Source organism: Leptopilina heterotoma, unplaced genomic scaffold, assembly GCF_015476425.1.
Source record: "Leptopilina heterotoma isolate Lh14 unplaced genomic scaffold, ASM1547642v1 Lhet_15, whole genome shotgun sequence".
Taxonomy (NCBI): domain Eukaryota; kingdom Metazoa; phylum Arthropoda; class Insecta; order Hymenoptera; family Figitidae; genus Leptopilina; species Leptopilina heterotoma.
This window is the reverse complement of record NW_025110867.1, coordinates 3,484,864-3,512,355: the sequence shown is the minus strand read 5'-3', so window position 1 is coordinate 3,512,355 and position 27,492 is coordinate 3,484,864. Positions and strand designations below refer to the sequence as shown.

At 27.0% G+C, this 27,492-nt stretch overlaps 1 protein-coding gene across 3 annotated transcripts in view; it reads left to right on the top strand.

Moving 5' to 3' along the window:
* LOC122498451 overlaps positions 1-26,188 on the top strand; it is a 75,232-nt gene extending 49,044 nt beyond the window's left edge. For 2 of the 3 annotated variants that reach the window (XM_043606173.1, XM_043606172.1), the window contains exons 2-4: positions 17,559-17,742; positions 20,400-20,519; positions 21,138-26,188. In XM_043606173.1, the coding sequence (XP_043462108.1) occupies positions 17,567-17,742; positions 20,400-20,519; positions 21,138-22,995 (2,154 nt within the window). In that variant the 5' untranslated portion in view covers positions 17,559-17,566 and the 3' untranslated portion in view covers positions 22,996-26,188. Of the gene's footprint in view, positions 1-395; positions 1,180-17,558; positions 17,743-20,399; positions 20,520-21,137 lie in introns of those variants that run through there. The other variant, XM_043606171.1, reaches the window with a different exon arrangement.
* The last annotated feature ends 1,304 nt before the right edge of the window (positions 26,189-27,492 follow it).

Sequence of the window (27,492 nt, the reverse complement as noted above, 5' to 3'; positions counted from 1 at the left end):
TTACAATTTGTTACTAGTTATTATTACAATCTTGTTTTTTGTTAATTATAATTTGTTATTATTTGTTGTTTCGTCGAAGAATGTACAAGCGAACGATTCTATAACATTTACATTAAACTATAGCTAGTGTTAAATGTTATTCTTAAAAAAAATTTTAAGTACCTGTAATTTTTATAATTTTCATTGAATTGAGTTAAAAATTTAGAGATGTGTTTTATTCTCCTAAGAAAATAATTTGTCAAAATTTAAAATAATTTTAATAATATCGAATTTTTGAAATGTTCTACGAGAGTAAAATTGTTTCCCCTATGTATATATAATTATATATATATAATGTTTATATATGGCAACTATAGTTGACGAATGGTCTTGTCTCCTTCTAAATCCGAGCCTGTCAGACTTTGCTATTAGGGAGCATCTCCTGGTGGCACACTGCTCACGGCCCGATATGGAGCAATCTCAGATTTCCATCCGCCCAAATCGAGAATATACACGCCCGCGCCCCCGCTCACACCTCGCGAAGCTAACGCTCTTGGATACTACTGGGGTTGGTGATTTTTGGCCTGGCACGCGAGTTACAGTGCCAAAACAGCTTCAATACCGTCCACTGTATATTCCGTATCCCTTTTTTTCTATCTTTTTATTTCCCCTCTTCTCTCTCTCTCTCATTCTATTTTTTCTCTCCTTTTCTCTCTTCATCGAACCACTTATCATCTTCTACTCCCTTCTCCCTCTTTTTTCTCTTTCTCTCTCTCTCTCTCTCCCTGTCCTTCTCTTTACTCACAACGATCCGATAGAAAGCACGTGCCTCCCTCAAAAGTCTTCTTTCATTTATTCCGAAACCGTCTTTCTCCAGTTAAGTCGCTATACAGAAATTTCGTGTGTTCAAAGTTTCAACACATTGTTGTATTCGACTTTTTTTTTACACTGTTTTGTGATTTGTGAATTTTGTTCTTCTAATTTTCAAAGCAATTATAGTTTCTAAGAAAATAAAAAAAAAAACAATGTGAGGAGAAAAAATGACTGTTTTTATAATGTGGTTTAATTTTTTTATTAGTGAATTTTATAATAAAAGAAAGGTGATAAGTGTAGAAAAAAGAAATAATTATCTTTGTTTATAAATTGAAAAGTGATAATTTCCATTTTACATGGTGCCCGAATCCACTTTTCCCATTTCAGGTGAGATTTCCATATTTTGCTTCTGTATTATTTCTGTTTTTTTTTTATTTTTCTCATAATAATGAAAACGTTTTGCTTTTTATATTATTAAATCTTAATTAAAATAATTAAGTATTGAAGTCAATGATCACTCCCGAGTCAAGATGATGGAAAAATTAATTAAAGTTAAAATATTTTTAAATTTTTTAAATTAAAATATATTTTTTAAATATACAAAAATTGTTAGACTTTTAGATTAATATTTGAGACAGTTTTAGAAAAATTTAGGATATCCTGCAAAAATCCTTGGATTATCGTTTGATCCTTAAAAACTACGACTGCTATGAGATATATCTATGGAAGGTTATATATCTTTAAGGATCAATATAGATACCTTTAAGATGTTTGCAGGATGCCTAAATATCTGGATGCTGTGAGTGAAAAATTAATTTTTATTATTTATATTATTATTATTTTTCTAAATAATAATATTTATTGCAAAAATAAACGAACTGTTTCCCTTTTCTTTGAGTATTTTAGTACTTAAAGTATGTCATACTATACATACTTTAAAAATTATTATATTATTATTATTATTATTATTATTTTGTTACAAAAAATTTTTTAAAAAACCATACAATTTAAATAATAAAGATCTTAGACTTATTATTGTTAGGTACATTTAATAATAAACAGCAAAAAATTAATTGATTACGAAATGAACATTTTTATTGGACCTTAGTTTTATCTTTGGTCTTATCCTTCATCTTTTTCGTCTATGTCTATAAAAATTTGGCCCCTGTCGTTTATGTCCGAGAGTTGAGAGCAACACTTGAAATGTCAATGCGAAACATTTATATGAATATTCATTGGCATTCAATTTCGACATTAAGGTCTCATTCGTATACTACAAAATCGAAGATATATACGCAGGCATTAGATCAAATCGATTGGATTTCCCGTTCTTCTGATCCTATATTAATGAAGATTGAATTTAAATATTTTAGATATTCTCCCTTAATTTGGTACATTTGGCTGTTCCACAACTATTTATATCATATATATATAGGCTCTAAACGTGGGCATTCAACTTTATATCCAATATGTAATTTTTATTACACCAAAAATTAATTACATCATGAGACAGTTCAATTAACTGATTATATTAACGATTAATTTCTAAAAATATTTTGGTGATTTTAGAGCGATTCATACAAATAGTGACTAAGGGGCCGTCCATAAACTACGTTACCAATTTTTTAGACTTTTTAGACCCCCTCCCCCCTCGTTACCATTGCGTTAAATGCAATTTTATGGACTAGCGGCCATTAAAATCAAATCGAATAGAACAAAATAGAATAGAATTAAAAAGAATAAAGTCGAATAGAGCAGAATAAAATCAAATAGAATTGAATAGAATAAAAAAACACCGAATCAAACCGAATAGAACAGAATAGATTCGAATAGATAATAATAAAATCGAATAGAATCAAATAGAACAAAATAGAATAGAATAAAAAAAGAATAGAATCAAATAGAACCGAATAGAACAGGAAGAATCGAAAAGAACAGAATAAAATCGAATAGAACACAATAGAATCGAATAGAACATAATAAAATCGAATAGAGTCAAATAGAATCGAAAAGAACAGAATAAAATCGAATAGAACAGAATAGAATCGAATAGAACAGAATAAAATCTAATAAAATCGAATAGAACAAAATAGAGTAGAATAAAAAATAATCTAATAAAACCAAATACAATAGGATAAAATATTAAAATAGAATCTAATAAAATTAAAATAGGATTGCAAAGTGCCGAATGTAATCAAATAGAATCGAATAAAGTTTAATTAGAATCGTATAGAATTGAATAAGGTTTAATTAGAATCGAATAGAATGGAGTAAGTATAATTAGAAGTGAATTGAATTGAATAAAGTTTAATTAAAATTGAATTAAATAAAGTTCAGTTAGAAACGAATAAATTTCGAATTTAATCAAATATAATCGAATAAAGTTTATTTAGAATCAAATAGAATCAAATAAAGTTTAATTAGAATCAAATATAGAATCAAATAAAGTTTAATTAGAATCGAATCAAATCAAATAAATTTCAGTTAGAAACGAATAAATTTCGAATTTAATCAAATAGATTCGAATAAAGTTTATTTTATTTAGTTTATTTTAGTTTAGTTTATTTCATTTTATTCTAAAATCAAATAGAATCAAATAAAGTTTAATTAGAATCGAATAGAATCGAATAAAGTTTAATTAGAATCAAATAGAATCGAATAAAGTTTAATTAGTATCGAATAGAATGGAGTAAGTTTAATTAGATGTGAAATGAATTGAATAAAGTTTAATTAAAATTGAATTTAATAAAGTTCAGTTAGAAACGAATAGATTTTGAATTTAATCAAATAGAATCGAATAAAGTTTAATTAGAATCAAATAGAATCGAATAAAATTTAATTAAAATCGAATAGAATGGAGTAAGTTTAATTAGAAGTGAAATGAATTGAATAAAGTTTAATTAAAATTGAATTTAATAAAGTTCAGTTAGAAACGAATAGATTTCGAATTTAATCAAATAGAATCGAATAAAGTTTATTTAGAATCAAATAGAATCGAATTAAATCGAATAAAGTTCAGTTAGAAACGAATAGATTTCGAATTTAATTAAATAGAATCGAATAAAATCGAATAAAATAAAATAAAGTTTAATTAGAATCGAATTAAATCGAATAAAGTTCAGTTAGAAACGAATAGATTTTGAATTTAATCAAATAGAATCGAATAAAGTTTAATTAGAATCGAATAGAATCGAATAAATTTGAGTTAGAAAAGAATAGATTTCAAATTGAATAGAATTGTATAGAAGCGAATAGACTCGAGTAGAATAGAATTGAATAAAATAAAATCGAACAGAAGGTCAAAAATATAATAGAAATTAAATCAAATAGAAACGAATAAAGCAAAGTTACAATAGAATTATATATATGGATTAAAAATATTAAAATTAATGCATTTTCCAATTTTGAACATTATTTTCAAATTTTGTATATACTTTAATATAAAATATAGTTTTAGAAGAGCTGCGAGAGCCAAAGTTGGTGTATAAAAAAAAGGGGCGCGATTGAGAAAATATTTTGGCTCGCACATAATTCCAAATATGGAGTGAGAAATTTGAGAGAACCTAAAATAGTGGCAGAGCGCCAAAGCGACTAAAAATAGCTAAAAAATAAATTTTCTGTTACGCGCGCCTGCATCATTCTATAAGTGGTCTTTCAATGAATCGGGCCACCTCCCTCGCTCTCTTATAATAATAATTATACACCGGCCGGTATGTCGCGTTGCTTTTTATAAACGTCAATGTCATTTCAATATAACAAACGAGAAAATACACCCGCTCTTTACATAGTATACATGTACTTTTTTTTGTCCTTAACTTTTTCTTCTTCTCTGAATAATTTTAAAAAATTTCATTTTCTTCAAAATCGAAAATTTACCAAGCTGTTTTACTTTGTTTTCTCTGATTTCCTTGACACTTGTCAACCTTGATAAAAAAGGATTAAAAAAAATTCAACTATTTTTAAAAATAAATGCTTGAAAATAATAAATGAAAAGTACAAAGTAATTTTTTTTCACAATGCAAATATATGTATTATGTAGGGATATTTATGTAAAACTATAACAAGGAGAGTAAGTATTATAAATCATATTGAAAAGGTGTATGCAAGCACTTGTTGTAAGCTTATTATTATATGTGCGTAACCGTAAATTACATATTGCCGTAAATCGAGTTAAGTGGCACAGCCACTCTTCAGTCAATTACAAGAAGATGAGAACAAACGAAAAAGCGATGATTTCTGTAGCATTCAAGAAATGATAAACCATAATTAAGATGCGATTATAATGTCGGTCGGTCTTCATTTCTTTTTCTCTCCTGGTACGAAAATAAAAGAAGAAAAATTTCTTTAATTACATTCGAAAATATTTTTCAAAACCAATTATATAATATCAGTTCGAGAAACGAACAATTTCATTTTGCCTTTGATGATAAGGCATTTTTAAAAAATGTATGTCATTTAAATTTTCCATTTTTATTCCCACCACTGCCACCATACTAAATTTTTTACTTTCCTAAATTTTCCATTTTATTTTCACCGCTGTCACCAATGAAATTTTTTTTCTTTCATTTTTTTTTTGAAATTTTACAGGGATAATTCATTTTAATTCACCTTATATCCTAAGGTCTATTTTTTTTAGAAAAATCTTATAAATTCTAGAAATGTTTAAGTAGAATACATTTTAGACAATTTCAAACATTTTTTGACAGGGTTGACACCAAAATTTAATTTAAATTTTCCCTGATTTTCAGACTTTTTTCTGACTGATTTTGACTTTTTCCCTGACCCTAAAGAATATTCTGATTCACTCCAAAAATGATTAGATAATAGATACTCAAAAAATGTTCTGTTACATTTATGTACTCCGCGCCAAAATAATTCTCATTATAACTTTTAAAATAATTGTCGCTCCTAAATTTTCTCAACGGATTTGCATCCTTTCTATTTCTTAATCACAATTGTTTTAATAAAATTCAAAATTCTTTTAAAATGAAGAAAAAAATTGTTTATAAATTCCATTTGTCAATTACGAATTTTAATTGAAAGTGAAAGTGAAAATTTTTGAATTTTTATAAAATAAAGGAAGAAGTACTCAAAAACATGTTCTATTACATTTATTTACGAATTTCTTTAATTGTAAAATTAAAAAAATTCGAAAACATGAATAACTTCTTTTTTGAATAAATATTTAATTATTATTATTGTTCCATAGGAATTAGGATTTTCAAAAATTTTAAATTCAAACTTCTTTGAAATTTAACAACTTATATAATAATTAAAGATGACACAGTGATAAAATCATTATTTTTTATTATAAGAATATTTTGTTACTGTAATTTCTTCAAAATTATTTTCATCATTTTAATTCGATTATTATCTTCTAGAATTTTTAACTAAAATTCTTCTCGAAATCAATTATTTTTAATAATTTTTCAAAAAGTGCTTTGAGAATTTTCAAATTCATTTATTTAGAATTCAATTTTACGAAACTTCGATTATTCGGAAATTCTTCAATTAAAATATATATTAAAAAATAGAAATTTGAAATAATTTCAAAACAAAATTTAATTAAACTTTTTCAAAAAAATTAATTCTACTGAATTGTCAGTCAAAAGTATATGAAAAATTCAAATTTTCAAATATTTTAATTTAAAACCTCTTTAAAATTCATATATTTCTAAAATTTGACTCTACAATGCTTTTAATATTCAATTATTTTTTTAAAATTTTAACTTAAAATTCTTTTTAAATCAATTTTTATAAGAAAATTCTACAAGAATTCAATTATTTAAATACAAAAAATAATAATTTATTAAATAATTGAATGTTTCTTAAAATTTAATTCTCATAAAGAATTTTATCAACAAATTTTTAAAAAATCGAATTCCTTTGACAAAATTTAATAACATTTTTAAGAATAATGACATTTTTCGAGGAATTCGATTAAAATTGTATTAAAAATAATTGAAATTCTGCAATGAATTTAATTATTTATAAAAATAATTTAACCCTTAACAAGAAGTATTTTATAAAAAAATTTTAGATAACTAATTTTTTTCGAAAAATTTTATGCACATTCTATTTTAAATACCTAATTGAATTCCTGTCGTGAAAATTTTATTATTTATAAAAATAATTGAATGTTGGAGTAGAAGTTGAGAAAGTTTTTTATAAAATAATTGAATTCTTTTGGTAAATTTTGTGAAAATATATAGTACAAATATTAAGAAAAATGTTTGAAAATAATTCAAAATTTGACAAGAATTTTATTAAAATTTTTGAAAATAATTGAATTTTGGAAAAGAATTTTATTATTTATAAAGATAATTATTGAATTTTTGACAACTTTTTCAACTTAAATAAAATTTCAGCGGAAATAATTTTAATATTTTTCTAAATAATTGAATTTTGATAAGAATTTTTTTTAAATTCCTAAAAGTAATTGAATTTTTGTGAAAAATTTTGTTATTTATAAAGGTAATTAAATTCATTCGAATTAAGAATAATAACATTTTTCGAGGAATTCAATTACAAATTACAATTGTATTAAAAATCATTGAAATTCTGCAATGAGTTTTATTATTTATAAAAACAATTGAATTCCGGAGAAAAATTTCATTTAATAATTGAAAATAATCGAAATCTGACAAAGAATTTTAAAAAGAAATTTAAGTAATTGAATTCCTGTGAAAATGTTTATTTTTGAAAAGAATTGAATTCTTGGGAAGAAATTAAAATTTCTTAAATAATTGAATTGCTTCGAAGAATTTTATTTTTTTACGAAAATAATTATGTATATATTCTATGATCAATTTTATTATAATTTTTCAAATTTATAAAGCGTTTTATGAAAATTTTTTAAAATAATTGAATTCTCGATAAAAATTGTATTATATATGAAAATAATTGATTATCTTGCGAAGAATTTTATTCAAATTTTTTTAAATAATTGTATTCCCCTTAAAAAAATGTATTATTTGTGAAAATAATTGAATTCTTAAGAAGCATTGTATTGAAAATGATTGAATTGTATAGGAAAATTTTATTAAAATTGCAATTTTCTTAACTAAATCTTGTAAAGAATTGTGTCAAAATTTTTTTAAATAATAGAATTTTTAAAAGAATTTTATTTAAATTTTTCGAAATGATTGAATTTTTTAGAACTATTTTTTTCAATTATCTGAATATATTTATACATATATTTGAATTCTTTGGAGAAACTTCATTAGCAAAATTAAAAATAATTGAATTGGTACGAAGAAATTTATAAAAAATTGTTAAGTAATTTAATTCCTGTGGAATTTTTATTAAAATTTTGTTTAAATAATTGAATTCTTTTGGAAATTTGATTAAAATAGTAGATATTATTTATCGACATAATTCAATTTTTTCGAAGAATTATTTATGCAAATAATTGAATTCTTGGGAAGAATTTTATTAAAATCTAAAAGAATAATTGAATTATTTCAACAAAAAAAAATTATATTAAAAATAATTGATTTTCTTTGAACAATTGTATTTAAATATTTGAAAATAATTAAATTCCTATGAAAAATTCTAATATTTTTATAAATAATTGAATTCTTTCAAAGAATTAAAAAGAACATTTTTATAAATAATTGATTTTTCCAAGGAATTGAAATTTAATTTTTAAGAATAATTACATTTTTTGAGTAATTCCTGTAAAATTTTATTAAAAATAATTGAAATCCTGCAATGAATTTTATTGTTTATGAAAATAATTAAACAGTTGCTAACATTTTTTATTATTAAAAAATTCTTGTCAATTTCATAGTTTATGAGGCAAACAAAAAAGACACAAAAATTTGGAATTTTCTTATAAATTCTAAAAATTTAATTTTTTCCAGCACTTTTAATAAAAATCCTTGACTTTTCCCTGATTTTTCCCTGACTTCCCTGACCTGTGGCAACCCTGTTTGAACTCAAATTGGAATTTTAATTTTTTAAGGGGAGACTTCACTTACATTTTTAACTATATCAAGAAGATGATTTAAATCTTCGATAAAATTATTATTATTATTTTATTTTTATTTATTTATTTTTTATTTTATTTTTTGAGAGGAAATAAATGGTCAGAAAATATATTCTGACCTAAAAATAAGCCTCAATGTCTTTATGGTGAAGTACAATGGATTGAAGTTTGATTTTACATTTTCACACGTTTAGAAAATTCCACAGGGAGGAATTTAAAAAAAAAGGCACAATGCGATTTTATCTTGAGAATGGCGAACTGTCTATTATATTGTGTCGATTGAAACTCAATTCCATTGTTTGCAGAAATTGAAGTCATTTAAAAGTTGAAAGAGCCTCGGTTCTTTATCGGTGACAATGAATTTGTTGGAATCCTTGAGGTGATTCGAAAAACCTTTAAAGGGCAAGGAATTGATGTTGAATGACTTCTTGAATCCTTCTTGTGGTGGAAAGGATGTTTATAACGATTCACCGCATTTCACGGATTTTATATAATATTAAAAGGGGGAAAAGATCTTGAAATGCGATTTGCAGTTGACACGTGACAGTAGTGTTAAGACGGCAGATGCCGCGTCTCTTCTTCTTCTTCTTCTTACTCTCTTATATTGGAAATACGATCGGCGGTAATGCCAAATATGGAATAGGAATTGAGGGTGATGGTGTGTGGTGTCTAGAGCTATTTCCGAGCGGATATATTTTTATCCGTCAAGAGTGCCGTGTGTTAAAGTCACTATATGTGTATATAATGTTTCCACACATCAAGCAGTTTCTTCATATATATACACACCATTCGTTCGTCACCTTCCATTTCAGTATAGAAATTCCTCGAAATGTGTCCTTTATTTCTTCTTTCAAATATAGATGAATTATTTTTCGTAATTCCATTACGTATTGTTATTCATTTGTTCAGGTAAAATATAACTCGTCGATTGGGTGAAGAAAGATGGCAATTAAATTTTCCAAATTATTATATTTAAGGAACAATCCGTTTGAAAATTCAGATCCCACCGCTGCCACCGTTTTATTTTCGGAAAATGATCTTTCATTATAGTTGTGTATTTATGTAGATTGTGACATATTAAAAAGCTAAAATCTTCCAATTGTTATAAGAGATCGATTATTGTCTTAAAAAATTAAAATCACACCGCTGTCACCATTGACGTCTCGGAAAGAAATGAATTTACCTAGTAATTAAATTAGCCAAAAATTTTCAATTCTTTTAATATTTAAAAGAATACTATCAACAATTCGAACGCAGCTAACTTCTTACTTGCTTTTTTTAAAATAAAATCTTCATATATACTAATTTTATAAAATTTAAATAAATTTTTAAAAGTAGAATTTAAAAATTTTTAATTAAAATTTTTTTTCATAAAAATAAAATATGAATTGGAATACAGTTTTAATACTATTGTAACTATAATAATCATATGATCTGAGACAGGGAATACAGGAAAAGTCAAGGATTTTTATTAAAAGTACTGTAAAAAATTAAATATTTCAAATTTATGAGAAAACTCTGAATTTTTGTGTCTTTTTTGTTTGCCTTATGAACTGTAAAATACCACGAAAACTTATACAAAAACCTTCAAATTTTTCAATTATTGACAATAATGTCTTTTAAAATAACTTAATTTTTTAAGAATTGTCATAAAATTATTACTCAGTAATTATTTAATAAATAATTTTACTTAAATAGGTATTTCAAAATTAATTCAGATTCTAAAAGAGTTGAGCATACAATTTTTATAAATAGATGAACTTCAGAAGGTTTCAATTTAAAGTTTTAAAAAATTTCAATTTTGAATGAATTTAATTAAAAATTAAATTTTTTTTTTTACTTTTTGAAAATTAGTAATAATTGAAACTCTTTTCAAATTAGTTAAAGCTTTTAATATATGTATTTAATTAATTATTAAAAATAATGGATTTATAGAAAATTTTTAGTTAAATTAAATTTAATTTTGGAGAAGTTACAAATGATTGCAGAAATTCAATATTAACAAATACTTTATAAATTTCTTCGCAATAATTCAATTATTTTTATAAAGAATGAATTTTTTTACACGGATTCAATTATTTTTATAAATAAATAAAATTCATTGCAGAATTTCAATTATTTTTAATACAATTGTAATTTGTAATTGAGGCCTTGGATCCAATAACTCGCCCGACGCTCGGAGACTCGCGCTAATGCCAGTCGGGTAGCAGTGAGTGGCCCAGAGGCGCTCACTGCTCACTGACTGGCAGTTGCGCGTTCCTCCGAGCGTCAGGCGAGTAATTCGATCCAAGGCCTCAATTGAATTCCTTTAAAAATTTAATTATTCTTAATTCGAATGAATTTAATAACCGTTATAAATAACAAAATTCTTCACAAAAAATTCAATTACTTTTGGGAATTCAAAAAAAAATTCTTATCAAAATTCAATTATTTAGAAAAGTATTAAAATTATTCTCAGAAATTTTATTTAGGTTGAAAAAGTTGTCAAAAATTCAATTATCTTTATAAATAATAAAATTCTTCTCCAAAATTCAATTATTTTCAAAAATTTTAATAAAATTCTTGTCAAATTTTTAATTATTTTCAAACATTTTTCTCAATATCTGTACTATATGTTTTCAAAAAATTTACCAAAAGAATTCAATTATGTATTTAATAAAAAATTTTCTCAACTTCTACGCAAACATTCAATTATTTTTAGAAATAATAAAAATTTCACAGGAATTCAATTACTTAAAATAGAATGTGCATAAAATTTTTCGAAAAAATTAGTTTTTTAAAATTTTTTTATAAAATACTTCTTGTTAAAGATTTAATTATTTTTATAAATAATGAAACTCATCGCACAATTTCAATTCTTTTTAATACAATTTTAATCGGATTTCTCGAAAAATGTCATTATTCTTAAAAATGTTATTAAGTTTTGTCAAAAGAATTCAATTTTTGAAAAATTTGTTGATAAAATTCTTTATGAGCATTAAATTTTAAGAAACATTCAATTATTTAATGAATTATAATTTTTTGTATTTAAATAATTGAATTCTTGTAGAATTTTCTAATAAAAATTAATTGAAAGAGAATTTTAAGTTAAAATTTAAAAAAAATAATTGAATATTAAAAGCATTGTAGAGTGAAATTTAAGAAATATATGAATTTTAAAGAGGTTTTAAATTAAAATCTTTGTAAATTTGAATTTTTCATATACTTTTAACTGACAATTCAGTAGAATTAATTTTTTTGAAAAAGTTTAATTAAATTTTGTTTTGAAATTATTTCAAATTTCTATTTTCTAATATATATTTTAATTGAAGAATTTTCGAATAATCGAAGTTTCGTAAAATTGAATTCTAAATAAATCAATTTGAAAATTCTCAAAGAACTTTTTCAAAAATTATTAAAAATAATTGATTTCGAGAAGAATTTTAGTTAAAAATTCTAGAAGATAATAATTGAATTAAAATGATGAAAATAATTTTGAAAAAATTACAGTAACAAAATATTCTTATAATATAAAATAATGATTTTATCACTCTGTCATCTTTAATTATGATATAAGTTGTTAAATTTCAAAGAAGTTTAAATTTAAAATTTTTGAAAATCCTAATTCCTATGGAACAAGAATAATAATTAAATATTTATTCAAAAAAGAAGTTATTCATGTTTTCGAATAATTTTGCAATTAAAGAAATTCGTAAATAAATGTAATAGAATATTTTTTTTGAGTATTTTTTCCTTTATTTTATAAAAATTCAAAAATTTTCAATTTCATTTTCAATTAAAATTCGTAATTGACAAATGGAATTTATAAACATTTTTTTTCTTCATTTTAAAATAATTTTTAATTTAGTTTTTGATCATTTTTATAGTTATATAATTGAATGAAAACGTTAATTTGACAGTGTTTTGTTCATTTCGAAGTTAAAAATAATGTTTTAATTCTGTAAATCATCAAAATCACATCTCCGTGCAATATAATTTTCATTATAACTTTTAAAATAATTATCGCTCCTAAAGTTTCTCAAAGGATTTTGATTTCTTATAGTTTTAATTGGATGTTGATATTTTTAAAAAATTTTTAAAAGGCGCAGAACATGAAAAAAATTAATTGTTTTTAAAAAAATTATTAAATAATTATTAAGAAATAAACTTTAAAAATTTTTTTTAAATTCTAAACGAAACTATATATTTTATTTCCTATATATACCCGCTTGGTTCATTTAAATCGGTTCATTCATTTTAGAAGAAATAAAATTTTGTTTAATTGCAAAAAAATTTATAAAAAAAAAAATTTTTCTGTTCTTTAGTGACAGAATGAATGAATGAATGAATGAATGAATGAATGAATGAAAGACAGAATTTTAAGATTATTATAGTTAATTATACCCTTTAAAGTCAAAATCGCCTTTTTATTTTTGAAAAAGGTTTTTTGTTGTATGTTCCAAATCGGATTTCCCCTTCTGAACTTAATTGCATCACATAAGATACAACATCTTGTGATGCATTAGAACAATGTCAGGTATAAATGTAAAAAAAAAGTCGCAACAACAGTAATTTATAATACAACCGGCACACTCTCGAACTGAAAAAGACCATTGGCATTGGAATATATTCATGCGCGAATGAAAAAAAAAGCAGTTTTATGGAGAATTCATTTTCATTTCCTGATGAGTTTCTTCGATGTATATTGGAAAGACAAGATAAGGTCTCGCGAAACTTTCCATAAACGATATAGACATTACTTATGTCTGTTGTTGTTTGCGGCGCTTATAGTGATTTTCTTGATAAAAGTGTCTCAGCGACATGGAGCGCGCGCGACGGCATATCAAAACCTTGAGGAATGTCGTTCGATTCAGAAAAGGACTCTCTTTGCTGCGCTATACAACGACATGAAGCAAACGTAAAGTTGTCGCGACCAGAGAAAGAGAGAAAAGAATACTGCCATGTGGAATTACAATGGCACTCTGTTGGCAATCTACACCGCTTCGCCTTGTCACTCCTCTCGCCACAACCAGAAAACTGGTCTCTAGGGATTCTTTTTTCTGCCATAGAATTCTCGCGTGCGTACGTCTCATCCAACACACCATGTTACCACTGTTCCATCCTAAGGGCCCAATCACCCGACTTAAACTCAAACCACTAGAAATGTAAAATTGTCTCGAGAAATGTCTGTATTATTCAGCACCACTTTCTTTTTTCTTCTCTTTTATCTTTTATTCACTTGCAACTGCTTGCAACCAAGGTGGATGAACCAATAATCGTTATATTCGAAATCATTATTGCAGTGTCAATCAGACATTAATCATTGTTATTTTATACTATTAAGTAAATTTTAAAGCATGATTCCAGTTACCTTTGGTTTTTGTAGATTCTGAATCGGATTCAGAATTTGAACCCAAATGTTTTTGATGGTTTTGAATCGGATTCAAAATGTCAACCCAAATGTTCCAGATGGTTCTAAATCAGATTCTGAGTCTGATTCAGAATCTACAAAAAAATTTGGATTTACTGGAATTTTGATTATAGTTTAGGCACACCTTGTATTCTGATGGTTTCCTTGTTTTTGAGGGAATCATCTCAGGCTTCGTACTTATCTACTAAAACCTACTATTTACTACTTTTTTTTATAAAAAAAGTAGTAAAGCACATCATATATATGCGATGTGCTTCTATTTGAGTACTTTTTTTTAGATTTCAGCCACAAAAAGCTACTATTTCTTTTGTTTTTTTTATAATTTCCACTACTTTAAATTCGCTAATACCAGAAATAAAAAAACTATTCTCAAAAATTATAATCAAATTCATTAAAACGATCCAGTTATTTTCAAAAAATATACGAAATTCAACTATTTTCAATATCTAGTATTTTCATGAAATTTCGTAAAAGAATCCAATTATTAAAAAAAAAAAAAATTTATAAAATTCAACCAAAATACAATTATTTTCATAAATAATAAAATTTCCACAGGAATTCAATTAATTTAGTACAGCGTTTACAAAAAAATTTCGAAATTTCACATTAATTCAATTACTTTCACTAATAATAACATTTTTCATATAGAAATTTAATTATTTAACAATTTTTTTTTAAATCTTCGTAAGAATTCAAATATTTTTATGAATAATAAAACTCCTCGAAGAATTTCAATTATTTATAATACGATTTTAAATTAATTAATCGAAAAATTCAATTATTTTCGCAAATAAAGTTTTCCACAAGAATTCAATTATTTAAAATAAAATTTTCATAATATTTATTATATTTCAAAAAAAATTAATTATTTAAAACAATAGTCATAAAATTTTTACGAAGAATTCAATTATTTTCAAAAATAACAAAATTTTTTACAGAAATTCAATTTTTTTTTTAAATTTTAATACATTTTTTCACAATAATTCCAATATTTTTATAAATTATAAAATTGTTCCCAGGAATTTAATTATTTTTGAAAATTTTAATAAAATTCTGATCAACTATTGAATTATTTTCATAAATAATAAAATTCATTACAAGATTTCAATTATTTTAAATAAAATTCTTGGCAAAATTTCAATGATTTTCAAAAATTTTCCTCAATTTAATGATTTTTAATATCTACGATTTTAAAAAAATTTTTCAAAAGAATTCAATTATTTAAAAAAAAATTGTTATACAAATTCTACGTTAGCATTTAATTATTTTCAAAAATAATACAAATTTAACAGAAATTCAATTATTTATAAATTTTTTTCAAATTTCTTCGCAATAATTCAATTATTTTTATAAAAATAAATAATATTATAATAATATAATAATATTTTATTTTATAAATAATAAAATTTTTTACAGCGATTCAAGTATTTTCATAAATAATAAAATTTTTTTAGGAATTCAATTATGTTCATAAATAATAAAACTCATCGCAGAATTTCAGTTATTTAATAAATAACAAAATTCTTCATAGAAATTCAATTATTTTCAAGAATTCAAAGAAAATTATTTTTATAAATAATAAACTGCTTTTTAAGAATTCAATTATTTAAAAAAAAAAATTAATGAAATACCACACAGACATTCAATTATTGTCAAAAATTTTAATATTTGTTGAAAATTTGTAAAATTTTCAAAATTTGTAACATTTAATTATTATTATTTTTTAAAAACTTTTCGCAATTCAATGATTTTTAATATCTTAATATTTTTAATACTTTTTCCTATAATTTTCATCAAATTTTTTTTTCTTTAAAAAAATAATTTAATTCTTGCGAAGAATTTTATAAAAAAATTTTAAATAATTGATTCCTTTCGATTAATTTTATGCAAATTCTAATTTAAATAATTAAATATTTGAGAAATTTTTATTATTCATGAAATAATAATTGAATTCTTACGAAGATTTTTACAAACAATTTTTTAAATAATTGAAATCTGTTTAGAAATTTAATTAAAATACTAGGTACTATTTTAATTAAATTTTTAAAGAATAAAATAATAATATAATAAATTTCTCAACAATTTTTTAAATAATTGAAATCTGTTAAGAAGTTTAATTAAAATACTACTATTTTAATTAAATTGCTAAACAGATTTTAATTAATTAAAAAATTGGTTGTAAAAATCTTTGTAAGAATTCAATTAATTTCACGAATAATAAAAATTCCTTAGGAATTTAATTGTTTAAATTAGGGGTCGTCCATATACCACGTGGACACTTTTGGGGGGAGGGGGGGGTTAAAAAAAAGTTTGAAAATGTCCACGATCCCATGTATTTTTGTGTCCACAAGGGGGGAGGGGGGGTCAAAAATCTTTGAAAAACTGTCCACGTGGTATATGGACGACCCCTTAGAATTTTCATAAAATTAGTCGAAAGGAATCAATTATTTAAAATTTTTTATAAAATTATTCTCAAAAATTAAATTATTAAAAAAAAAGTTTTAATGAAAATTAGGAAAAAGTCAGGAAAATAAATTATAGAATGGAATTTTTGTCAGTTTTGTGAAGTGTCTAAAACGAGTTTTTTGGTCGTCAAGTTTAATTTTTCGATAGCTACTTTTTTACTACTGTTTTTTTCAGTTTGAAAGCTACTTTTTTAAAATTAATTATTGAATGCGAAGTCTGTCATCCTCAAAAATATTTTAGGATCTTTTGACTATTTTCGAAAATAAATAACTTAACTAGTTTTTGAAGATTCTGTATCTGATTTTGAATCTTAATCTAAATGTTTTTGATGATTCTGAATCAGATTCTGTTTCTTTACCTAAATGTTTTTGATGGTTCTGAATCTGATTCTTAATCTGATTCAAAATCTACAAAAACATTTGGATTTACTGGAATTTTTATTATAATAGTTTAAGCACACCGTGCGTTCTGACGGTTTTTCCTTTTTTGAGAGAATCATGCTTAAAAAATGTTTGAGGATCTTTTGACTATTTTTGGAAATAAATAACCTAATTAGTTTTCAAAGAATCTGAATCAGATTCAGAATCTTAACTTAAATGTTTTTGAAGATTCTGAATCTTAACCTAAATGTTTTTAAAGATTCTGAATCAGATTATGAATCTTCACCCAAATGTTTTTCATGGTCCTGAATCAGATTCTGATTCAGATTCAGATGCTACGAAAACATTTAGATTTACTGGAATTTTTATTATAGTTTATGCACACCGTGCGTTCTGATGATTTTCTTTTTTTTTTTAGGGAAACCGTCCTAAAAAATGTTTGAGGATCCTTTGACTATTTTTGAAAATAAAAACCTTAATTTTCGAGAGGAAGTAAAGAATCAATTTTCTTTTGTTTCAGGGGGCATTATGCAGACTAAGGAAGTCGCGCCCCGTGCACAATCAACGGGGCTAGAAGGCTCCCTAACGGACACACTGCCTTTTCAACATCCACTGCATCATAAGATTCCTGCTCTTGTACACATGGCCGTAAAACAGGAACCACAAGAGGAGGATGAAAGGGGACGGGAAACTAATATTTTAGGGTGCGTAAAATTCTGTCAAATTATCACTTTTTAGAATTTATTTAAACATATGCGACAAAAACATTAGGTTCAGAAATGTGAGCCTAAGGCTCACTTTTCTGAACCTAATGTTTTTGTCGCGTTAGGTCCCTTTTTCCCGTGAAGGGGGTCACATATATTAAAATTAACTTGGAGAGAACTTTTCTGTAACAATGATTCTCTAATTCTTTTATTTCAATCCGACCACGTCTCTATATATTTCAAATTTAAATGAGACCAGGTTTTGTTTTGGATATTATGAATTCCTGACATTAATCATAAAGGCTTGTAACGTTCAGAGGTAGTTCATTAAAGATCGTCGAGGAATGAATAACTTCTGATTCACCGATACTCAATATTACAAAAGCAGTCGTCGGTCGGCAGTTATTAAGGGAGATGAAGAAGAGAAAAAAAAAATTCGCATTCATCGACTCATGCCCTCGAATTTTTACCAAGACGGAAATTCCGCATCTTCATTCGTTTAAAAGTTTTGTGGGGAATATTAATTCTGCAATCTTTTTTTCCGCACTAGCAAAAGATTCATTATTTTCGTGCTTGGAATGTGTATCGATAATAATGATTTTTAAAGCAAGTTGAAAGTTGGGAAGAATTTACAAATAATAATCTGATAATTTTATCTTTCATTCATTTATTCTGTTTGCATAGTTTGAAATTAGTTTTTGTCTATGCTTTTGTTTGTTTTTTTTTCATTAAAATATATTGTTTGACAAATTGAAAATATGCAGATATTTTTCATATTTTTGTACAGAAAATTCTTAATTTTCATAAAAAAATATAATTTGCATCATTTCTATTTCTTAATATTACAATTGTTTTAATAAAATTCAAAATTTTTTTTAAAATGAAGAAAAAAATTGTTTATAAATTTCATTTGTCAATTATAAATTTTAATTGACAGTAAAATTGAAAATTTTTGAATTTTTATAAAATAAAGGAAAAAATACTAAAAAAATGTTCTATTACATTTATTTACCAATTTTTTTTTTGTAAAATTATTCGAAAACATGAATAACTTATTTTTTAAATAAATATTTAATTATTATTCTTGTTCCATAGGAATAGAGATTTTCAAAAATTTTAAATTCGAACTTCTTTGGACTTTAACAACTTATATAATAATTAAAGATGACAGAGTGACAAAATCATTTTTTATTTTTTTTTTATATATAGTACAGATATTGAGAAAAATTGTTTAAAAATAATTGAAATTTTGACAAGAATTTTATAAAAATTTTTGAAAATAATTGAATTTTGGAGAAGGATTTTATTATTTATCAAGATAATTGAATTTTCAACAATTTTTTCAACCGAATTAAATTTCTGCGAAGAATTTTAATACTTTTGTAAATAATTGAATTTGGATAAGAATTTTTTTTTGAATTCCTAAAAGTAATTGAATTTTTGTGAAAAATTTTGTTTTTTATAAAGGTAATTAAATTCATTCGAATTAAGAACAATTACATTTTTCAAGGAATTCAATTTATTACAAATTACAATTGTATTAAAAATAATTGAAATTTTGCGATGAGTTTTATTATTTATAAAAATAATTGAATCCCTAAGAAGAAGAATTATATGAAAATTTTTTAAATAACTGATTTTTTCGAAAAACTTTATGCAAATTCTATTTTAAATAAATGAATTTTTCTGAATTTTTTATTATTTATAAAAATAATTAAATGTTTGCGTAAAAGTTTTAGAAAAATTTATTTTAAATAATTGGATTCATTTGGTAAATTTTGTGAAAATATTATAGTAAGTATAGATATTGAAAATCATTGAATTGAGGCAAATTTTTTAAAATGTTAGAAATTTTGCCAAGTATTTTATTAAATTTTTTGAGAAATCATTAAATTGAGGGAAATTTTTGAAAATAATTGAAATTTTTTCAAGAATTTTATTAAAAATTTTGAAAATAATTGAATTTTAGAAAAAACTTTTATTATTTATAAAGATAATTGAAATTTTGATTAGGATTAAAAAAATTTTTTGTATAGATATGAATTTTTTGAGAAAAATTTGAAGGTTTTGTATTAGAATTCGTGGTAATTTCATAGTTTATATGACAAACAGAAAAGACACCAAAATTCAGAATTTTTTCATCAATTCAAAAAATTTAATTTTTTCTTGTAGTTTTTATAAGAATCCCCAACTTTTTCCTGAATTCCCTGTCTCAGAATATATGATAACTATAGCTATAATAGTATTAAAACTATATTTCAAAAATTCATATTTTATTTTTATGAAAAAAAATTTGAATTAAAAATTTTTAAATTCTATTGTTTTTAAAATTGATAATTTTGTTTAAAACACAGTAAGTAAGAAGTTAGAATTGTTGCTAGTTAAGCAATAAGAAAAAAAGAAATGTCGTTTAGGGGAAATGAAATATTTATGAATTGAGAATGAGAAATTCCATTTTAATGATAAGAAATAACTATAATTTTAAATTTTATTATTCATCATCTAGTATGAACAACTTTTGTTTGAACTATAAAACAGTTTTTTTCTTCTTCTGTTTCTTTTGAGTCTTACAATCTGTAAAATAAAAGAATTATTATTAACATATTTGAAGTATGGAAAATAAGTAATTAAGTAATGTTTGTTAATTTTTTTTGCAGACCCCAATTGGAGACACCACTCTCTGGTGATGCTAGTCATGTACACCAAGGCAATCAGCAGGTGCACGATGTCAGTGCAGGACAATTGCCTCAGGACAATTCCAACCGTGCCAGACCCAGGTTAATATTCTTATGATTTATTGTAATTTATTCACATCATTATTCACATCCCCTATTAAAGCAAACGCAATATTCTTTCTCTATCAGTTTTTCTTCTCAATGTTAAAAAGATATTCGGGCAAGAAGAAAAATTTATTATCATCTCTCTCGTGAGTTTGTCAAAATATATTCGTTATATGAAAACATGATACTATTTGAAAAGTATATAATTTCTAATAATTGATTCATTGACGAATTATTATGTCGCGCCGATAACGATGAGGATTGCGACATTTCGTATAGTTTAATCGAAGCTTGCTAATCAGAGCGATAGAACTGGTTCGGCAAGATCAGTTTATTGATCAACACGATGAAATACCGCGAGACGATTACCGTTATTGAATTTCATTAAATGTCCGAGCAAAAGCTGGGAGGAAAGCATATTCACTGCCCACGGTTGAAGGTGTTAGTTTGCATTATAAATTGCAATTAAGGAGTGGCTGGAATGCAGTAATAGACGATACGATTCAAACAGAACCCAAGCTAGTTATTATTTTTCCGACACTGTGTTTTAATTTTCAATTTCCATTATTGATAAGATAATCATCTAAGGATTGCAATTTTTTTTTAATGTTATAGCCGAGGTCGCAGAAAGTCAAGGTGGAAACTGAAATTTCATCATCAAGCACTGCCCCCAGAGTATTTGGATCATTATGAAGCAGCATTAGCTCAAGAGGCGTTAAACTCCTCACCGGCATCAGTCTCCGAAACTTCCCCTAGTCCGGCTCCGACGACTTCGACGTCAACCCCGAGTCCCATTTCTGATGTTCATGGATGGCTTCAAAGAATAGCTGCAATGCAACAGGAGCTCTGCCCTCCGCTGCCCACGAGTCCACAGCCTAACAATACCTTTGGGAGTGGTAGAAGATCAGTGATAACTTCCGCTCCCCAACCTTACTTAAATCAGTCGCAACCTTCGCCGAGGCCTCCCATGAAATATTCCGATCTTCCCTACATGGGCGAAATTACTCTCGATAACAGCAAACCCAGAAGAGGTAGGAAGCCCAAGAAGGCCGATATCTGTCATCTTATCTACAAAAACTACGGGACTATTTTGCCCGGAACACCCGGACGCGATGAAATGAAGACCCCTCGAGATAAACTGGACAAAGAGTCTCATATTCCATTTCAGCGAACTGATATCCAGAATAGGATCAGTAGTCTCCTGGAGAAAAGGCTTACACAAGAGTCCCGCAGGAGTCTCGGTTTAGATTCCCTGAAGGAACAGGACGAACCCCTCAATCTTTGCATTCGGGACCTGAATCAATTAAAAATACGACTACTTAGGAAACATGGTAATGTCTACGAATCCGGTCAGTTGAAAAGCGAGGCCTCGAGCGATAACGAAGATATCGAGTGTCTCAATGCTTCCTACGATTCCATTCAACAAGAAACGGTTAACAACAACAATATCAATTTGACCAACAACAACAACAACCACGATCCAACGAGTCCTAATCCCGGATTTGTCTACTGGCCCAACGCAGGTGTCTTCATCCATCCCATGGCCCTTCAATCTCAGTTCCTCTACTATCAAAAAATGGCCCAAAACGAAAAGAACCTACCCAAACCGGACACATCGCCAAAGGAGCAGAAAATTGTTCCTAAATCTCTGTACTCAATGTTGGAGAATAATAGTCTCAATAGTCCTACTCCAGTACCTCCGGTACCTTCGCCATCGACGCCAACGTTGACACCAACCTCAACCCCATCGCCCGTCTCCCCTCGTCCTAAAAGAAACGCCCCATTGGGAAATCAGGGTCAGCCGACGAAGCGAAAAAGATCCGCAATCTTCATTCCACCGATGCCAACCGAGAACAACAATAATCCCACCACTGAAGTTAGTATTTGCAAATTTAAATTCACCGGTGGTGCGAAACCGTCACTTCAGGAAAAGAAGAGTCTCTCGGTTGATGCGGGGGGAAACTTTAGGTACTACAGTGGAACCGGTGACAAAAGTATGAGGGGCTATGAATTCTTTCCAAGGGAGGCTCTCCAACAGCCGGCGGGACAGGCCGGATCATCGACGGGAGCTTTTTTAAACGCTGCTGCCGAGAGGATCACAACCCCCACTTGTCCAAGGTCCCCGATACAAGACGACGGTCGAAGAAAGAGAAAAACTAGAAAGTCAATCCAACGGGAAAAACTCGAGCAGACATTTAAGGAAAAGGGTTTTTTAATACAAACCCAACAGTTAGAATCGGCCGAGGGAGCGACCTATTGTAAATTTCGTCAATTGAGGAAATTCACGAGGTATCTTTTCAGAAGTTGGAAAGACTATCTTCCGGGTAATGTGCGCGAATTAACTGGCGGACCCGAAGATATTCACGACGCTGATGAAAGTGATCCGGCATCGACCAGTTCACCGAGTCCTCATCCAAGTCTAGTGGATATTCCATCGGGTCTCCTTGAGGAACCGAGAACCCTCAGTTCTTAAGACTGTAATTTTTTTCCCCCCAAAATTAAGACAAACTTATCAAGATGTAAGTTTAGAATCGACTAGAAAAAGTTTAGCGGATTTTTTTTGAGGTGGATACACGGATTCACTGGATCAATTGAGGGGACAGATGCGCTAGGATTGATCTCCCTACAATTACAATAACGCACAAGTTTTCTCAATATTATTTTCCTTAATCCCTTGGCCCCGAGTAATCAGTTTCAAGCCAATCTATATAATATTTTATTTTGTCGTCCGCCATATTGATAACGTGAAGTTAATAACTTTTTGAAACATAATTCACGATATCTCCATTTTTTTGTAAATGGAATTTTTTGCTACTTCATAACTAAATAAATTTTGAGTCAACGAAACCGTTTAGCTTAACAATATTTCAAAATTTCCACTAGTTCGTATTATTTTTTAATGTTAAATACAACATGTTAGGTTTTTGTTTTTTATGTCTTCTGAAGAAAAAAGTAATGCGATAAAGTTTTATCAAGGAAGAATTTTAAGCGACAGAGTTGTTCCTTATAGAATAGTGAAGTTTTTCCTACAATTTCAGATCGATCGGTTAAAAACTGTAAAAATTATAAATATTTATACGCTTCGTCCGTTATGGCATCTGTTCCCTCAATTTAGAAATTTACTACTGCAAAAAAATAATCGATTGTTAAAAAGTTAGAAATGGTGAAACCGCTTACAGATTATTTGGAAAACGTCAAAATCTGGTAAATTGGTGATTCTTGCAGTAAGTGAGTGTGTCTCCTTTTCTTTCTTTGACGGGGTAACTTTAATATTTCATTCAGACTGCCATGCTTAACTTATTTCTTATCTTCTTCTTTTTACTCTTTCAGGCACATTGCGTTGCCCTTTTTCTCCCTTGGACTCTGATCTCATTTTCTTCTTTTTCGACTTCTTTAGCTTGACGTCCTTCGCTTTAATCCCCATCGACCATCTCATATATTTCTTGCATGCATCACTTCTACTTTTTCTGTTCCTGCCGAGTCCTATAACTCCGCCCTGAAACATTAATATACTTTCCGATCCAAGGCGAGTCTTAAATCTTGTACTTTTTCACTCTTTTACATAAGTGACTACCATTGCTCGTTATTTTAGCTGCAAAAATTTCACGAATTTTATTGATTTAAATGGATTTCAGTGAAATTCCATACAATCAAGTAACGACCGGAAGTCGTACTATTAGTCCGCAATTTTTATTTGTAAAAGTTAATAAAAAAAAAAATATTAAATTAATTTAATGAAAGTTTGTAATCGAATTTAAAGTTGTATAATGTCTCGACTGATTGAGTTATCAGTCGCGAATGATCATTGTTCAATGAATGAGTGCGAGTGAGTTCCGCGAATGGATTGTATGATCCGTGTTAAGCGCTTGACGACTCGTGTTCAGCTTTATTTGTGTTAGGAAGAGTGTTGTACGAGAGAAAATTGCTCAATCCATACTATATTCTCTGCTAGTTTCTGTTAAATCTATCTTGCCGTATGTCAATTAAGTAGTCAGTGATTTTTCCATGTTTCTATTTAATTTGTAAATTTATAGCCTCAAATATTTTACAAAATATCCAATTAGAAAGGAAAAGCAAATGACATTCTAATAATCATAATATTCGCTATTAGGTGAACAAATAATTGTTCGAAAAATTATTCATCATCTAGTTTGAAAATCTTTGGTTCCTTCCACGGTTTCCTCTTCATCCTCCCCTAACAGAATGATATTCTAATAATCGTAATATTTGCCATTAGGTGAACAAATAATTGTTCGAAAAATTATTCATCATCTAGTTTGAAAATCTTTTTTTTCTTCCACGGTCCCTTCTTCATCCTTTCCTAACAGAACCTGTAAAATAATGTCCCATTAGTAAATAATTACAAAATTGTCTAGAAAAACAATCCATCAATTACTTTTTACAAATTATTTATTAAAAATGGTTAAATAAAATTTTCCACGATTTATTGCAAAAAAAAACAGTAATATATGTGTGATGAAAGAATACTATTAAAATACACGAGAAGTTAACGAAAGAGAAAATGTTTCTATTCGCAGAGAAAATATAGGTGAGCATTTTTTTTACCCACTCGAAAGATAATAATTGAATTATTGAATAACTTGCGAGATGCCTATTGTCATAAACATTCGCGAAAATGGTATGGTGCTTCTAATTTGGTTTTAGTGCATTTAAAACTACAATATTATATACAAGGAACGCCTTATATTCACGAAGAGAGAAAACAAAGAATTAAAAAAGTGAGTGTGAGAAAAATCCGCAACCTTGGTTTCATTGATTAAATAATGATCCTGTAAATTTGAATACACAGCTTTGTGCCAAAGATGGGAGACTGGAATGTAAATAGATGTAATATGAAGCGCAAGAATGTGTTCACCAAAGAGTGGTCGTGACAGTCGGTCGAATTGATCCAGCACCCACATTTAAAATGAAAACACAAATTTAAATTGTTAATTCTTGTCTCACTTCTCTTAAAACACTGAGAAATAATAAAAAATTAAAAATAATTAACAAGAATTTATAAATAGTCAGACAAATGAAAATTGTAAATAAAAAAAATTAATTTAATAAAATTTGTTTTTTTGCTACATACTTTGTACTCGAATTTGTGCGAGATTGGAGAAAAATTGAACGAATTAAAATTTAACGTATAGGACCGATGGCATTTGGTATTTGAAAGAAAGCGAGGGATCTGTGCATTTGTAAATGAAAGAGTGATAATTAAAAATGTCGTTGTTATCATATTTTTGTAAACTATATATATATATTATATATTTTATTGTTAATAACGGAATCTAACGAAGTCTAGTCTTATTTATACTCTCATTACATCGGAGATTTTAGTTAAAAAGAATGGCGGTTTTAAATATTCAGAGCTTCATCAACTTTTTTAAAGGTTTAAAATCAGCAATGTACAAAATGTGCCATTTTATGCTTGAAAATTACTAAAATAAATAAATAAATAAATAAAATGCTAAGCAGGAAAACCGTCCAAACAAGACTCGTATTTTTCACGCTACACTATATACAAAAACATAAATACACACTTACACGTTTTATGTTACAAATCGTCTCACACGAATGCTCATTGTACAGAGAGATCATTCTTTATATAGCTTTTAATGAAGATGTATTGTTATATATTAAATATATGGAATATTGAACAATTTTGCACCTTTTATTAACATAATACCCTATAATGACATCTTTTCACCGACGTGTAAGAATATCTTTAACATCCTTAAGTATTTTAAGATGTAACCTTTCCACGATCATCTGTGGCACTATGCAAGAAGTTGTGCGCCCTCACAATCCGTGAATAGATGAACACCAGTCTTAGGATTTGAGGTAAGATTTCCCGTTTCCAGCTTGTTTACATGGGGTACTAAATCTGAATTCTTTGATACCATTCTTGTTGTTTGCTGATTTTGGTCCGCCCTGGATTTACAATCAACTTGGTTTACGGATAGGTTGTAACCTATCAGGAAAGGCTCCCGATGGCGGATCAAGAATTAATTATTCCGTCTACAGAATGACTTGAAATTAGGAGTACTCCCATTTGCCTAGACCACACGCCTAATCTACTTTAATATTACCAAAAAAAAATATTTTTTTAATTAATTGTAAATATAGAGTTAAATGAGATCCTATTTGTCGAAAATAAATCTTTTTGTCCTCAGAAGTAGCAAAAATAAAGCGATCCCGCGCGATTGCAAGTAGCGATATCGCTGATGTGCGGTCAACTTGTGCATTCGGATCGGCAATCACGTCCAAAGGACAGGTATGCGCATATGGTAAGAGTGTATGTTTTCTTACACATTGAAGAGACAGGGTGGTCGAACGAATCCAAAGTAATGAAAGGATATATACATGGATAGTATAAATTGTGTGAGTTTGTGCGCGCGGTCCCCCATTCATACATACCCCCCATTCACGCATCTCCAGCTCACCTTGAAGACTCTTTTTTTCTCCTATCCAACATCTCTTCTACATTAAGTATTCACCTTCGTTTCGTTAAATTAGAGAAGTGCCTTTTTATCTCAAATATCCGGAATCGAAAAAGGGAATTTAAAAAAGATAGATAAAAATTAATTTTTACTATGATCAAGTCTGGAGGGTAGAAAATAGAGATAGAATTGTAACTACATTAATTAAAATTATTTCAAGTAATAACGTTATAAAGTGAGGGAAGTTGTAAATGGTGGTCGAGGGGGGGACAGTGCGAGAGTGATTTGCTGCGAAGTGAGCTTTATTTATCTTTGGATTTTCTGAGAACAATTCTATTGTGCCCTTAAGAAGTATCTGCACGTGCGTGGCTCAATTGCTGGTCCATCGTGTAATCACGACGCCACAAATTAAATTCAAGACGACAGTTACTGCAGGTTGCCATTTTGAGGCGCGGTTTCTACTGAAGGAATAAAAGGTAGTGCGTTGGTTATTAAATTTTTGCTCGGCGTTCGTCTAACGCGCT